Raw genomic sequence first — 16,652 nt, 5'->3', positions numbered from 1 at the left:
TTTAAGCTTTAGTAAATTTGTGATGTGTTTTTGTTGTAGTGGTACTATGTAGTTTTGTTTTTAAATAATTCTATTATTAAGCTTTAATTTATTTTTATTTCAGTTTTGTATTTGTCATTTTAGTACTTCAACTTAAAATGATTTGTTTCAGTTACTTACCAAAGCAATCATTTTTAAAATGTCTAATTTTCGTTTAAAAATGTTTGTTTGTTTTCATCTAATATTTATATTTTATTGCAGCTTAATTTCAATAAACGAAACTGATTTCTAATAGTTTTGCTTAACAATAACAACACTGATCATATGACATCAGAAGATTCAAAACATCAAACTGACTACATTTATGGTGCTTTTGCATTCTTTTTAGCCCCAGAACTCATTCACTTTTATAAAAATTTGTTATAAATAGTGTCCAAGATACTCTTCAAAATTCCCCTTTTGTGTCCCATAGAAGAAAGAAATGTGGTCACACTTTAGATTAGAGTCCAATTCTCACTATTAACTAACTATTAACTACAACTTTTGCCTCAGTAAACTCCTAATTAAATAAAATACATTTTTTAAATATTTTTATTTTTTATTTTTAAGTGTTGTTACTTGAAAAGAAACAAAATTTTGCATGTAAAGGTGACTCTAACATTCAGGCTTGATGCAAAACATATGCAAAAAAGTAGGCCTAACCAATGTTCCCCTGGACAAGATCTAAATTTGGCTGGGTCTTTGGGTCTGGCAGCTAGCACAGGGTCGCTGTCAGATTCAGTTGAAATGTTTTGCAGTGTTCTCTCCCCCTCTCTGATCCCCATCTCACCATCTGACACAAATCTGAAGTCCTTGGCCCTGACAGACAAGGGTGTTTCCATGGTCACATCTCTCCTCAGGGGGGTGGGTGCGCTCTGCACACTGAGATGTGAAGGAGATCTCTGTCTCTCCAACCTGGATGAAGCACTGAAAGTGTCCAACACCACCGGAGGCTCTCGTTCAAGAACCAGGCTCACCACCTGAAAATAACACTCTCATTAAAGCAACATGTCTTGTTATTTTACTGTTAAAGACAATGGTTGTCCCATCAGCTGCACGCCTACGGTGAACATACCCATGTCATCAGTTTGCTTAGCACACGGCCTGTTACCTAATCAGTGCATGCGGCTGAAGACTGGTCAGCTTAAGTGTTATAGTGTGTCAGTATGACGACGCACAGCTCAGCGTCATACCCCAGAAAATCTTATTAGCCCAGACAAAAATAACGACCAACACATATGCTTTCACAACCATGTGTCACTTTAGATCTCTCTTTTGCGCAGTCTGAGAACCCTTAAGACACAAGGGTTGCTGGTGCTGTTGTCCTAAAGCAACTGACATGCTGAAGAAAGGGCCAAAGGCCCTTCAGACAGATTGTGACCTCTGTCTCGTCCTTGTGCTAGAGTTCACATCTACGGCTGTTACTTCTCAATATAACGACTAAGATTAAACGAAAGCGACTGCTCTTTAACTGTTTGAAAAAATGCAAGTGCTCTGCTACAATAGAACTGACTCACATGGCATGTTAAATAAAGCTGAAAAAATCAAATAAATATTAGACGAAAAACTTAAATTAAAAAACAAATAAGTTCTAAAATTACTAAAACTGAAATTCACATAACTTAAAGCTAAACTTAAAACTAAAACTATTAAAATTACAAAAGCACATACAATTATTTAAAAAACTAAAATAAAAATAAAATTCAAAATATTAATAAATACCATAATATACTCTCAGCAGAAATGGTCTTACATAACTTCTGAATCATGAGCACTAGACTTATACTGTAGGCTCAATCATATGCAACAGTTAACTGCATAAACGGTTGTGATTGTACCGCTCAAAAGTAAAGCAAACATGTCAGTACCTCTCCCGTTCTCTTTAGGCACTCCACTGCCTGCCTGTGTGTGACGGAACGCAGGTTACAGCCGTCCACCTCCAGCAGCCTGTCACCTGTCACACACACACACACAACACATCACTGAGCTGTCAACACCAATCATGCGTCACAAACAGTAAGGAGCTGCATGTTCATGCTCATTAGCATGTTAGGAACATCTGAGTCATTTTTGTACATCGTCAAGGAGATGACAAATATGCAAAGAACACACAAAAAAACTGGAACACACACCACTACCGTTAAAAAGTGACAGTAAATTCATTCATTTAAAATTTTATATTTATAAATTGTTCAAATTTAAAAATGTTACAAAAGATTTCTGTTTAAATGCATGCTGTTCTTTTTAGATATCTATTCATAAAAGAATCCTGAAAATAAAAAATATGAAGCAGCACAACTGTTTTCAACATTGATAATAATAAGAAACGTTTTTTTAAAGCATCAAATCAGCATATTAGAATGATTTCTTAAGGATCATGTGACACTGAAGACTGGACTAATGGCTGCTGAAAATTCAGCTTTGCCATCACAGGAATAAATTACATCTATACATACATATATTAAAATATATTCGCAATATTACTGTTTTACTGTATTTTTCATCAAATAAATGCAGCCTTGGTGAGCACAAGAGACTGACCTTCATCTTACAAAAATTAGATATTTAAAACATTATTTTAAGAAAAGTGTGACTAATAAAATATTTTGAATTCAGAATATTTATCATGTTTTATCATTGGTAATGATGGATCTTAACCTATCTGTATTCTTCCATCTTGATCTGCCGCTCCTCCTGGCATCACACTTTTGATGTAAATTCCTCCATGATGTACATTAGTGTTGATTCCCCCCTAAAAATCATTTAATAATAGTATCATCATCCATGTTTTAAGATTCAAGAATTGAAATGAATGCCACACAGAGTAAAAACTCACAGCAACACTGATTCCCAAGCTGCTGTTGATCTTTCTGAGCTCCATGTAGATTTCTTCACCTGGCTTCAAGCTGAAGCTAGAAGAATTATTAGACATCCCATCCTAAATAAAAAGTCATTTTGGTTAAAATCAGTATTGTTTCATGTCAGATTTTTTTTAATAAACTGGACAAGCTGCATCACTGTAAATCACACCTGAATGTCCAGAATCCGCACCACAGGTATGTGCAGCCTTTTGCCCATTTTAGGAGCCATAATGTTGGAGAGTGTCTCCTCCAGCTCCTCCATCACAGGCCTGTACTCGGCACTCAGGGTGCTTTGGGAGCCAAATCCTTTTTCCAGCATCATCCCTAAATTACTTGCAGCCAGTGAAGTCTTACTGTCCCGAAGATCCTCTAAACATAAACAAAAAAAAGAAAACATTTAACCAGACAGTGGTTAGCTTTGTCAGTTTTCTTCCTTTTAAAGGTAAAGTGAGAAATTAATTTCATCAAATGTAATTGAAAAATAAAGATATACAGTAATGGCTTGCTAATAGTTGTCTCAGCATATTAACTCTTTCCCCGCCAGCATTTAAAAAAACAGCATTTAAAAAAAAAATTGCCAGCCACAGTCAACTCAGTTTTTGATCATTTTCTCACAATTTTCCTGGCCCCCAGAATATTACTCTGTGTGAATATCTGAACAAGCAATATATCAAAAGAAAGAACATTATTCTAGCTTCATGTGGGTAAGTTTAATAAAAAAAAGCAACATTTTGAGCAAAAAGCTGAGAAAATTGTGTTTTTGTCAAAGAATACGTCTGGATGGTATTCAGAAAGATGATCAAAACATAGATGGAGTAGATCGGGTCCATCAACACCCCTAATGCTTGCACAGTCCTATATTTTGTCCTGGGTCGACATTTTATTCAGTAACATTAGGCAGTTTTGGGTTATATGCTGATGTTTGTGATCACGTTATTTGACATATGCATATAATTACATATGATATCGCTTGTTTCTGCATCTACTTCGCATGTGTTTTAATCAGAAGATTCAGTACTCTTTTAGAAGATGTGTAATAGCGCCCCCTACCGCATAACAGTGACAACACGGAGACCTGGAAAATTCCGTCAATGGCGGGGAAAGAGTTAAGCTGGCATAAGAGAATGTATTTTTTCATATTGAAAAATTCCGCACTTCACCTTTAGTGAAATAGTATAAAGACAGATCATGTGAACAATATGGAATCTCATGTTATGAAGACGTACGTTTGGGTTGGGACACTATGAGCTCCACTTCATCCGGGCTGTTCTGCAGTATGGCAGCAGCTATATTAAACGCCACCCCCTCTAGACTGATCTTATTCAGAGAGATCAGCCGACCACCTAAACAGAAAAGAAAAAGGCTTTCAGCTTCTTTTGTTTGTTTCTTTGGGGATAAATGAGGGAAAAGGGTCAGGATTTTACCTGGTCTGATTCTGCCGTCCTTATCAGCTGGCCCGTCCGGAACGATGGATGCAATGAAAATTCCCAGATCTAACTTCCCTGTGTTGTCCTCCCCGACTATTACAAAACCTTTGCAACAAACAGTGATACATCAGTGTTTTGGAGCAGGTTTACAGCAAGTGCTTCATGTTATATAAAAGATACTTGCTCATTTTTACTCACCGAAGCCAAGTTTGGAATCCTTCTTTAACGTAACGCAGATCATTTCTCTCTCCGGGGTTGTTCTTGTTGGTGTGTCCACTGAGAAAAAAATATATATATTTAGTTGAAATACCCATTTCTCCTATCATGTTAGGTTGAGAATAACTGTTGTTTTTAATGTTTAGGGTGTTATTAAGTTGAAATGTTTATAATCAGTTCCCATTAGAACTTTAGAGTTTCACTGTTTACCTCTTATAGACGAGGTGGTGGAATGAACCTCTGAGTCCTGCTTTTGCAAAGAGACATTGGACATGATGCGATAGATTGGAGGACTGAAAGTGTCTGGTGGGCTGCAAGGAGGAAAGATCAACACAATAGGCCTTCAATACATATTTGGTTTTGCATTAGGATTTGAATGATGTGCAGAGCAGATCCATTGACACACCTGCTGTTTTGGCTCTGGTCTTTCAGTTCACTTGGAGCTCTTGGTTCAGAAATGTAATTTACTTCATTCTGTTGTTGAATCCGAACTCCGATTTTTGCGGACAGGTCATCGCAAGACTTGCTAATGGAGTCATTTCGTAACACATTCAAACCAATATTATTGAGCACGATCTCCGAGCAAGACAGCCTCTTTATCTGATCGTGTCGAGCGCGACATATTGATGTATATTTTGCTACGTTGTCATCTAGAATGAGAGATAAGAGAAATAATGAACTACCTGTTAAGTCCAATAAATTCAGGTTATTTATGATCCTAAGAAAACTAACAAATCTTTTCCAGCTGACAAAAACAATGAACTAATAAAAAGGAAAACAAACAGGTTTAAAATGCCAAATTATTATAATAATTGTAAGATTTTTTTGTTGTTGTAATTTTATTTATTTATGCAAAATGTTAAAACAACTTTAAACAAAAAACCTAAAATCTGATTCCATTGAAGCATAGCATGCTCTTTGGAAAAGATAAACATATCATTTGTAATGATAAAAGTGTGTTAAAATTCTATTTGTATGAAAATGAGTCCAGACTGTTGGACTCTAAGTATTCAACTTCAAATGACACTGTATACACAAATGATTTTACACACCTGAGGCTAAACAGTAGGTCAGCTGACGAGAGGTCATCTCACTGTGAAACTTGTGCTGGGCTGAGCAGAGGTTCAGGAGGTACTGTGCGATCTTTGAGCTCTCCGTCACAAAAGAGTGCTTCTTCCCACTCGGGCTGCACTCAATGGTAAATTTTCGTCTCTGTGGCAGGAATAACAGAACATGATTAAAACCTTCACAAAAAAACATCATGTAGGTGTTTTAACTTGAAATAGCATGTTACTGGACTAAATGAAGTAACAAAAAAAGAGCTATATATAAGCCACACAAATAACAGCCGTAAACTCACACTTGTTGACAGACTGTCCGTCTCTGTCCAATGAAATCTGCGGCTTAACATCCGAGAATTGTTCTTGACTTCATATACCAGAATACCTTTGGCACAAATTCCCAAAACCAGCTCTCCAATAATAGGTTTCCTTTCACGGGCTACTCTGTGAAACAGCACCCCGTACTCTGGTAGCTGCTGTGCAATCTATAAAGGCATGAAAGACACATGAGGTAATGAAAACTATGATCCAACATCCAAATAATTTGAAGAAAAGTACAATTATATTGATCTGAGAGTACATTTGTTTTATTGTTAAGTTTTATAAGCTTTAGAAGAGTCATTTTAGACTGAAGGCCGAAAGAAAGAACCTTTAAGAAGTCCATCTCAGCCTCCTCTGGAAGCATCTGGGCATTATTGGCATGCAACCTTGGCAACTCCTCTCTCAAACAGGGCAAGGCCACTTTCTCTGTGACTCTCTTAGAGATGTACTGTTCCGTCTGGAAATAGTTCTTCCCGTAAACCTGAAAGAGTCAAAGAGTTTGATTTCTCAAAATACTGTCTAGTTAGGTCAGTTGAAAATTAAAATGCTCATTAATATCTGACTCACCTCAGGCATATAATCTCCAAACTCAGCCTGCAGTGCGAGAGCAGCAAGAAACAATGCAGTCTCCTCGTTACAGTACACTCTGTCCTCCAGAACGTCTCTCCTCAGCTGGAGATAGTATTGGTGTCGTGTAAGTCTATGCCTTTTAAAATGAAAAGACAAAAACAAACAGTGAGCATTAGAATAAAAGGAGAAGATTTCATTGCAAACAATTAGGAATAATGGTTATTAAAGGCCCCATGACTTGACAAGAGCAGTTTTCTTTCATAAAAGACTTCTTTAAATGTGTTCAAAAACTAGAGGTCAGTAAGATTTTTTTAATATTTTGAAAGACTCACCAAGGCTGCATTTGTACCATTTTCAAATGTTTTTACTGTCACGTTTGATCAATTTAATGCATCCTTGCTAACAAACCTTTAAACAAACAAAAAAATCTTACTGACCCCAAACTTTTAAAAGGTAGTGTAGGCCTATATGTACTAAAAAGCAGCTTATTTTTGGAGTACACTACCACATGGGTGACCCCAAACCTAACAGACATTGATAAAAGCCTGTTATCAAGGGGTCTTTAAACAGACCATCTAAATATGTACTGTATATGTTAACAGTAAAAAAAAAAAGACATACAATATGTAGGAGATGTCATCAGGGAAAAATTTGACACGGAGAAAAAGGGTAAATGTTGCAGAAGCCACTTTCTTCCAGTAATCTGGGGCAACCTTTGAGATTTTTGTCTCAGGGTCCAAAAAGAAATATTCACCATCTAAATGAGAAAAATGTAATTATTCACTTTTGCAAGAAAGCTCAAAGTGTGGATAATATAAAGACGTGATTCTCTTTCAGTCATTAACAACACACACAAGACTGCATTACCATCAGTGAAAGCAAGGCCAAAGTAAAAGTGTTCCACAAGATTAGCATGTGCCACAACCATGTCGAATACATCTCTCCCGCGGGACTTGATGTCACATTTCACTGCCACACACTGTTCATTTGGCATGACCACGTTAACTTCCCTTTGAGACAAGCCTGACTTGCCTTTCTTTGACTGTATCGATCGAAAGAGAAAGGGAGAAGACAATAAATATACAGAGACACAAACTCTGCAACCTTAGAATGCAGTAAAGCTGAACAAAAGTGCTGAACACTTAAAAATGAAGTTCATTATACATGTAAGCAAAAATACGGAAACAGAGTTTACCACTATAGATCCTGGCAGCTCTAAAACTATTTGAGGTTCATCAATCATCCTGGTAAACTCAGGTCCAAGACTCTACAATTAAAACATGGAACAAAAAATTAACAACTATTAAATTAGCATAAGATGCAGCATTCATATTATAGGACAACACAGATATTAAGCACATTACCTTAGCTTTCCTTTGGGAGAGGCTGACTGCAGACTCACTAACAGTAATACAGGGACTAGAAGGTCGGGCTTCACTCTTGTTGAGGCATGTACTCCGGGACAGCCAACAACTTGTGCTTCGTCTGTGGTGAAGCCCCAGTGGGGATCTGGGATACCAAAGTATCAAAGAAGATTGTCATTAACCAGCACTAATAGCTCATTTTAAAGTGCAAAACAAGACTACCAACCTGTTTGAGCCCTGATTGGATGTGGTCTGACTAGGTCTACTTTTGAGAGACCAGCTTTTCTGTTGATGGGAAATTTCTGGAAAAAAAAACAAAAAAAAACAAATCAGCTAGGTTGAATACTGAAAATAAGTACTGTATGTCTAAATGCTGAGCAAAAATAAAAAATAAAATAAAATAAAAATATAAGATACACAATTTAACAAACTGACATGCAATCTAAATATCTGACAAATTGATGTTAAAAAATTGGGGGTCAGTGAGAGTTTTCTTTTTAAAGAAGGATGCATTAAAATGATTGAAAGTGACAGTAAAGACATTCATAATGTTTTCAAATAAATACTGGTCTTTTAAACTTTCTATTAATCAAAGAATCTTGAAAAAAAAAGTATAATAATAAGAAATATTTCTTTAGCACTAAATCAGCATATTAGAATGAATTCTGAAGGATCATGTGACACTGAAGACTGGAGTAATGATGCTGAAAATTCAGCTTTGCCACCACAGGAATAAATTACATTTTAAAATATATAAAAGTAGAAAACAGTTATTTTAAATTGTAATAATATTTAACAATATTGCTATACTTTTGATCAAATAAATGCAGCACTGGTGAGTATAAGGCTTCTTTCAAAAACATAAAACACAAGCTTTTGAAAAGCAGTGTATGAGCTCACCTTGCTTTAGCTCAGAGTCCAGAGACAGTCTGCGAGTCTCTCCTGTAGCTCCGTTCCCCTCTGTATAACCAGGATATGGTCCACGCTTACCTGGTCCAAGAGACCTGATCACTACCGTCACAATGTATACTGTGCACTCATTGTATACACACAGCAGTTTATACTGCCCATTGTTGCACAAATAAGAGCTCTGGAAAGCCGCCAAGCATATTAGCACTATGTTTATAGGTTTGCATTGAAGCATCAATGCCTTGAGCCTGATTACAACCTTTTGTAATCCCATGTTCAGGTTTAGGTTAAACTGTTAATCCAATTGTGGACACTATTTTATTGGTGCAATGGTGCTTTCTTACGCACATGTTCGTCAAACCTGCAGGGTTTTACTGATTTAATATAATATAAGGATAAACATTATAATCCAAGGACTATGTCTGGATTAACCACTGAAAGGTTTGTTAAGGACAGGTTTTAAGACAAATGTGTGGCATCAACACCCACTTAGACCTGTTATGCAAAGGATCTGACGTGCAAAGATTGTAACATGACACGATAAAACTCTTCTATAAACAGTGGTGTAAAAGTATTTCTACTTTGTTACTGTACTTAAGTACGTTTTCAAGTATCTGTACTTTACTAGAGTATTTTTATTTTGGGAAAGTTTTACTTTTACTTCATTACATTCCGAAGCACAATATTGTACTTTTTACTCTGCTACATTCCATAAAAACTAGTATGTTTGCATAGCATTCCTCTTAAAAGGTTAACACATCTTGCCCCATGTGACGTCTGTACATTGTATTTTTATGGCTCAGACTGATGAAGAGCCACTGGGCTCGAAACATCACCTGTGGTGAGATTTTTGGAGCTGTGGTGTGGCAACTTTTCCTTCCTTTTTAAAAAATTGTTTTGTGGTTGAACACCCTCATTGAGCTTTTTTCCCATTAGATATGCACACTTTGTGTTGAATTTTTATTGTTGCCACATTTACACAAATTTGATTTCCCCCAAATTTAAAATACTATGGTATATTATTTAACTTGTTTGCACACTTGAATTATCAGTAACTTAAATTGATATTTTAGTTTAATGTTTTGATAGTGTATAATAAGTGCTGTTAATAAAATAAAAGGTTTGTTTATTTGCAATACATATTTAATGTATGCACTAATCTTTTTCATTAGTGCAGACTACTGACTAGTCTGATTAGTCCTAGCTAGATATAAATACATAACCATATAAATATATGGTTCATCAATCAGTACTTTTTACTTTTAATACTTAAGTACATTAAAAATCAAGTACTTTTGTAAAACTGAAAATGAGTATACTTTTACAGGAGTAATATTTTAATAGGGTATCTGTACTTTTACTTATGTACTTGATTTGTGTACTTCGTCAACCACTGTCTATAAATACCTGCTACGTAGACTCATTATTACATATCAAAAAATCAAGTCAAATGTACATGCATTATAAATACTTTAAAATGTTAAATAATTCAAATATAAAAAATAACATTTTAAAATATAGCTGCAAGCAGCAATTAAGGGGCCAAGCACCACAGAGGCAGAATGAGGAGCTAAAAATCAACTAAAAAAAGACCAACTGCAAAATAAGTAAAGACATTTGGAGATGGTTTTAAGCAAAATGGTTCCCATAAGCCCATAAATACAAGCCCATAAATACAAAAAATTGTAATGTGACATAATTGCTTGTTATTACTTTTGACCAATAGGTGGCACTGACACCAAATTGATATGGTGTGGTCAGTGTTTGGTGACAATTTTTGAAATTTTCAAACTGTTCAGAATAAAAAAATAATAATAATCATATTTAGTGTCCACTATGTGGCACTGCGTCGAAACTGCATCAGGTCACGATTGTAATAACAAAAACAAAGTTCAGTCAGAATATGCTAAAGTGTTGCAGAGATATAGCCTCATGTCCATTTTGGCATGTTGTTCTGAAAATTTGCTCTCACGTTAGAGGAGAAAGTTTTGAGGAATTAACTTGAATTCCATGGGTTTTATTTTATTTATTTTTTTGTCAGCAAGGTCTAAGGATAACCTGATTACATTTTTGTGAAAATCAGAGCAACATAGATACCAATTTTGTCATAGTCAGCTAAACTTCCTGTCCGCCATTTTGATTTTTTTTTAAACCTATTTTTTCGTATGACCAAAAGAATCTATTAAGAACAGTTTCATTACAATACGCAAAATTCAAAAATCAAAAGCTATTAGCATTTTTTTAAATTTCATAATAATTCTTGACCTTAAGGTGGCGCTGCCCCGAAACTTTTTGAGTACCTTCAGGGCATGGTGCCAATGACACTTTTGCTGAAAATTCAAAATGGCGGAAATTTTTCATTAACAAAAAGAATTGTGTTTCAAGCCCTTACGGTTCAAAAGTTATTAGCATAAATGTAAGTAAAACTTTGGACAGTTGGTGGCGCTAGAGGGACTGACATAGAGACTCCAAAATTGCTATGGTTAATGCTTGGACTGTCTTCTATATGTGTGCCAAATTTCACAACTTTTTACCATACGTTCTATGGGCTGCTATAGACTTCAAGAGCTGAAGAAGAAGAAGAACACTAACGGATACAATAGTTGCTTATGCACCTTTGGTGCTTGGCCCCTAAATATTACAAAATATATAATAATATAAAATAATAATATGTTATTATTATTAAAATTACTATTACTTATTTGACTACACTTCTTACAGTATTTACACAACTATAAGTGGATAACAGAGGAATTTGAGATTCAAGGTTCCTACCATGAAGTCTTTCTCTGATCATCTGACTTTTCCCACTCAACTGCACAACATTTTCAGTTAAAGCAGCTCGATCCACCTGGAAATCAAGATCTCATGAACTCCTTGGCTACCACTTTTATAAATTGATCAGTTTTTCAGGTATAAACGCTTTTTTTTAAACTCACAGAGTCTCGGAAGACATCCTCTACCAGCTGTTTGATGACTTTGTTAGGAGGAGGCAGGAGAGACGCTTTGTGGTGCGATTCACACGATTCCAAGATGGAGTTCAGGTTGGCTCGCCGATGGGCCATGTCCTCACACATGCTCAGGAGAAGGCAGTTGAGAGAGTCACTTAGCTGAATGGGCTAAACAAGCAGAAAACACATTTCCACAATATTTTCAGATGGAAAGTAAAGGTGATAATGTAGCTAGCTTATTCTTCACTGGTATTTGTTCATTCTTGTTCTTATATATGGTTACTTATCATCTTGTTTTTACTTTCTTATTTCTTACCCAGATTTCTGTGAAACTGACCTGGTTTTGAGGGAGATGATAATCAACTGACCAATACAGAGTCATACCAAGAGAATACACGATTATCTGGAAGAAACGACACCCAAAACATCAGTATCTCTTCTGTGAGCATTCAACTTGAGTACAACAATAAAGAAGAACACTTTTGTAAAATAAATCCAACCCTCTACATTCCGACTAAATTTCACACTAGGTCAGGATTTTCAAACTGGGATCCGGGGACCCCCCGGGGCGTCGCAAGGGGGTCTGTGGAAAAGTCTAAAGAAAAACTGTAAAATGTAAAGATAAATAAATAATAAGATTAAAATAAATAAATAAAAATGTTGATTAATATTCAGTACTGTGCAAAAGGCGCGTTAGTATTTTCACACAGTTAAAGTTTTAAGCCAGTTATTTATATATTTTGCTGTAGTGTGTCAGTAGGAAATATCAGTTTCCATTTCCAGGTTTCTGGTTTTCAGGTTTCATGTGATCGCAGACAGACTCGATGATGGTGAGATCAGATCTCCGTGTGGACCATACCGGCTGTTGTTAGACTCCTTGTGCATACAAAAATCTCACTGGATTATTACAATTAATGGCAAAATGAATGTTTGACATGTAAACTGATATTTCATGCTGACACACTATAAATAACTGGCTTAAAACCATTTTGGGGGGTGAAAATACTAACATGCCTAAGACTTTTGAACAGTACTGTAAATAAATAAGATAAAATAAAAGATAAATAATACATTTAACAGTACATTACTATAGTAAATAATAATTTTAGATTTATAATATTAATTATTTTCCGAGTGTATAAATCGGGTGTTTATAAGAGATGCCTTTTGCATTTTAGGATGGGTGTCCCTCACACGAGTGAGATCTAAAAGAAAACCCCTGAGAGTTGTGACTAAATAAATAATGTCTGTCGTTAGCTATTGGCTAATAAATTAAGTGCTACATTCCACTTGTGAGTGATTGAATTAGGCCAAACCCTATACATATACAAGAGTAAGTTAAGCAGATTTTCACTGCGTTTTGTGTCCTATGGTGGCTTTAGGGCGCCTTCCCACTGCCTGACAGGAAAGAGTGCATTAGCTCATTTAAGAGGGTCTGTATATTAATATATATCTGTAAATAATGTCATTTTGTGATGAGAAGCTGATTTGATTTGAAATGTATATTAGCTAATAAGTGTTATATACTGTATATGTACAAGCCAATGCAGTTTATATTGCCAGTGTGTCCGTAGAAATCAGATTTTGCAGGTTAAGTGCATAATAACCTCCTGATGTCGCTGAATGAAACTGACCTTCTCCATGGCTAGTTTGGTGGAAATGGCACGGCCTTGCAGCATCTCTGGGGCTGTGAAGGCACAAACCTCATCTGTCATCGCACAGTTCTTGAACGCCAGTGTCCCAGTCGCAGACAAGAGCAGTGATGCAGGAGTTATAATGTTGCAGATATTGTGACCTAGAAAAACAGACCCACATTCATTTAATTTTGCATGGACTGCACTCTTCACCAGCAGGAAAAAAAAAAACACTAACTGCAAGGTCAACATTTTACCTTTGTAAGACAGGTCTACAAGTGATTCAGCCGAGCCCAGCAGGAGGGACCAAACCTCGTCCTCTTCCAGCGGTCCTCCTCTGGCTTCCAGCACCTCTGCGAGGGTCACAAATGTGCTGCTCATCCTGCAGAGTCGCGAGACGGATACCTGAGAAGGAGAGACACAAGCTAAATGGCTGATGGAGGAGGGGACATATCTGTTGAAAGAAGAGGATGGAGCCTAAACAAAGTGATCAGCAGGGACTCTGCTCTCATCATCAATGTTTCATAACAATATTGTGTAATACACATATTTATAATGTGTGATGTGTAAATCTAAATCTGTCTACAATGATCTATTTTTATCTTTTGCTGACTTCATTCCAACTATCGAAAGAACAAGTTTAGGCGAGAATGTGCCAATTGTTTTGCATAATCACTGTAGGTTGGACTTCAGAGGACACCTTTTCAGATCCTTTTTGGAGGAAAGCAAGCTACAAACATACAGATTTTAAATCTTTTACACAAGTTATGCCAAAAGATTTTAGCCAGTTTTCCCCCTATATGAAATACCTGTTTATATCCTGTAATTCTAATTCACATCTATATTTTTTTTCACCTGCTACAATATTGAACAATACAGAGTTGCCTGAGGTCTTTTCATTTATTCCAGTGTGTTTCACTGTAATTACACAAGACAGAAAGCAGGGGGAGACATTTCCTATCAACTGCATGCCATGTACATTCCTAAAACTAATCAATAATATGCACTTCTCAAAAGAATGCCCCAGTTAGTACATAAAACTCTTTTTGATTTGGTGTTCAAAAGTACAAAAATCTAAATAGCTTGCTAGAGCACCAATGAAATTAACTTCACTATACACGCCTTTTTGGTATATGAGGAAGATAATTTAATAAACCATTAGTATAGTGACTTTTTCATTCATTTAGCTGGTCTTTAAGTGTTTCATTTTGCTGTGATGTGTCATGAAAAAAATGACAGTACTGATTTTCTAAGCACAGTCCTAATGTTATTTAGCATAATTCATTATTTAAAATAATAATTACAATCATGTCTCTCAGCTGATGTCTCAAGCCCTCCTTTCAAGCCATGATACAATCATTTATTTATTTATTTAGCAAATGCTTTTATCCAAAATCACTTACAAATAAGGAATTCAACAAGCAATTCGTCTTTATGAGGCAGTAACATGAGAAGTAACATGAGAACATTAGCAATATAATCGTCAATTCAATTCCCAAATCAACAAAGTCTAATCCTCTCCTACATTTTCACATTGCATATACTTTTTCGCTCTTAATCATGTCACATTGTGGAAGTGACATTTTCAATGCTGTTAATAGAAAACTGTGATTACATTTTTAAAGCAAGGTTACCACAAGCCAATGCACTAAAAAGAAAGAAAAGTTAAGGATTACAGTAATCTGGCACGAGAAGTGGGACATAAGAAGATGTCCATAAGAAGATGCCAGGACCTGGATAATAGGTGACTGCTAAAGTAAATGTGCCAAGAAATGTCACCAACATCAGCCATCAAGGCTGTAATGACTCTTATGACATTTATTTTTTTGCAACCACTTTTACTCCAGGTAAAGGTCCAGGTAAAATGCTACACTGTCAAATTAATGGAAGCTCTAATAAATAATGATATTCCTGTAATTACTGCAGCAGGATCATTTATATAATACATTTAAATATATAAAATTCATTTAAATAAGAGGCAAAAATGAATGCTTGTAGTTTATTTCAAAACCTTATGTTCAGCTCTCTTGAAGTTTATTATATTGAACTAGATCAGGTCTAGGTGCCAATACAGGCAGATTACACAATAGTTAATTACATATAACCTCTGTTAACAGGCTGACTCAACACTTTTGTTAAAAAAAATTAAATAAAAACCTCACTAAAATGTATCCAATTTATGGATACCTGATGTTGTTCACTGCCTCAACAAGTCAGATCAGACAGAACTACAAATATTTAGGTTAGACACACACACAAACAAAACATACCCCTGCTATAATGAGCTTGAACTCCAAAGAAGGTTAAGCAGGACCTGCAGATGTGTGTGTCTGAACATTACAGGAAGCCTTGAGTTTCTTTTTGTAGCCTTTCAGAAATAGCATGCTTAATTTTGTCTTAGTTTAAGCATACAAATGCTAAAAACACTTAAATAAATAAACATACCAATTATATGAGTCAAAATCTGCTGGGTTAATTAAACGCAACAAATCATGTAAAAATGTATCATCTTTTATTGGCAAAATTTAACAACATTTCATCAAACTTTGATAACTGCCTTAATATTTTAAACAACTGAGAAGATATGATCAAACGACATGTTATAAAAATCACGTCAAGTTTATAATATATATTACATCAGCATATAAGAGTCATATAAGAGCAAAAAAATAATTAAAGCCATTTTTCCATTATTACCCCTTAGCAGATTTTAAATTATATATATATATATAGAGAGAGAGAGAGAGAGAGAGAGAGAGAGAGAGAGAGAGAGAGAGAGAGAGAGAGAGAGAGAATATAGGCTATTCAAAATACGTTTGAGCTCTCTCAGACTCAGTATTGGATGTTCAACATGTAAATTCTTCTGGACAAGACACTAAATTCTCACTGCATTCCTACAATAATCAAATTTGAGGATATACCAATAAACAACACAGTCTTTGTGCCACATACTGACAGGAGCAGTGGTCAAATAAATAAGCTTACCGGTTATATATAAGGAAAGTAAGAGTGAATTTTCTTTATCCTTCTTTTTGCATTGTGTATACTCACTGATCGAGAGGTTCGAGGCCTTCCCTGACTAAATAAAAAGTCTGAGATATACATCACAGCTCAGCACAACCAAGTCAGCATTAATCAGTTACAAACAGAATATGTTGTTTAATCCTAACATACAACTTCATGAATTTTAAATCACACTAATTAAAGCTACTAAGTGTAATCTTTCATTTTAGGAATATGAATAGATTTTTACCTTCTAGCATTCAGTGTATTAGGTCCTGATCTCCCTCTGATGCCTTTAGTCCCAGTGCACACACTTT

At 35.6% G+C, this 16,652-nt stretch overlaps 1 protein-coding gene across 1 annotated transcript in view; it reads right to left on the bottom strand.

Annotated features, from left to right (window-relative positions):
* ptpn20 (protein tyrosine phosphatase non-receptor type 20) overlaps positions 1–16,652 on the bottom strand; it is a 34,355-nt gene extending 17,703 nt beyond the window's left edge. The window contains exons 1-26 of the mRNA XM_084093266.1: positions 16,586–16,652; positions 13,590–13,737; positions 13,333–13,493; positions 12,036–12,101; positions 11,687–11,866; positions 11,523–11,598; positions 8,739–8,828; positions 8,065–8,140; positions 7,839–7,983; positions 7,670–7,741; positions 7,342–7,516; positions 7,096–7,231; positions 6,472–6,610; positions 6,233–6,385; positions 5,883–6,068; positions 5,575–5,734; positions 4,929–5,172; positions 4,733–4,833; positions 4,505–4,582; positions 4,304–4,411; positions 4,106–4,222; positions 3,049–3,248; positions 2,855–2,956; positions 2,677–2,770; positions 1,887–1,972; positions 809–998 (exon numbers count right to left, since the gene is read on the bottom strand). Coding sequence (XP_083949392.1) covers positions 809–998; positions 1,887–1,972; positions 2,677–2,770; positions 2,855–2,956; positions 3,049–3,248; positions 4,106–4,222; positions 4,304–4,411; positions 4,505–4,582; positions 4,733–4,833; positions 4,929–5,172; positions 5,575–5,734; positions 5,883–6,068; positions 6,233–6,385; positions 6,472–6,610; positions 7,096–7,231; positions 7,342–7,516; positions 7,670–7,741; positions 7,839–7,983; positions 8,065–8,140; positions 8,739–8,828; positions 11,523–11,598; positions 11,687–11,866; positions 12,036–12,101; positions 13,333–13,493; positions 13,590–13,713 — 3,259 coding nt within the window. The 5' untranslated portion in view covers positions 13,714–13,737; positions 16,586–16,652. The remainder of the gene's footprint in view (positions 1–808; positions 999–1,886; positions 1,973–2,676; positions 2,771–2,854; positions 2,957–3,048; positions 3,249–4,105; positions 4,223–4,303; positions 4,412–4,504; positions 4,583–4,732; positions 4,834–4,928; positions 5,173–5,574; positions 5,735–5,882; positions 6,069–6,232; positions 6,386–6,471; positions 6,611–7,095; positions 7,232–7,341; positions 7,517–7,669; positions 7,742–7,838; positions 7,984–8,064; positions 8,141–8,738; positions 8,829–11,522; positions 11,599–11,686; positions 11,867–12,035; positions 12,102–13,332; positions 13,494–13,589; positions 13,738–16,585) is intronic.

The sequence above is a fragment of the Abramis brama genome (assembly GCF_963993115.1).
Source record: "Abramis brama genome assembly, chromosome: 19".
NCBI classification, from domain to species: domain Eukaryota; kingdom Metazoa; phylum Chordata; class Actinopteri; order Cypriniformes; family Leuciscidae; genus Abramis; species Abramis brama.
The sequence above is the reverse complement of the archived record's forward strand: the minus strand, read 5'-3'. Positions and strand labels throughout refer to the sequence as shown.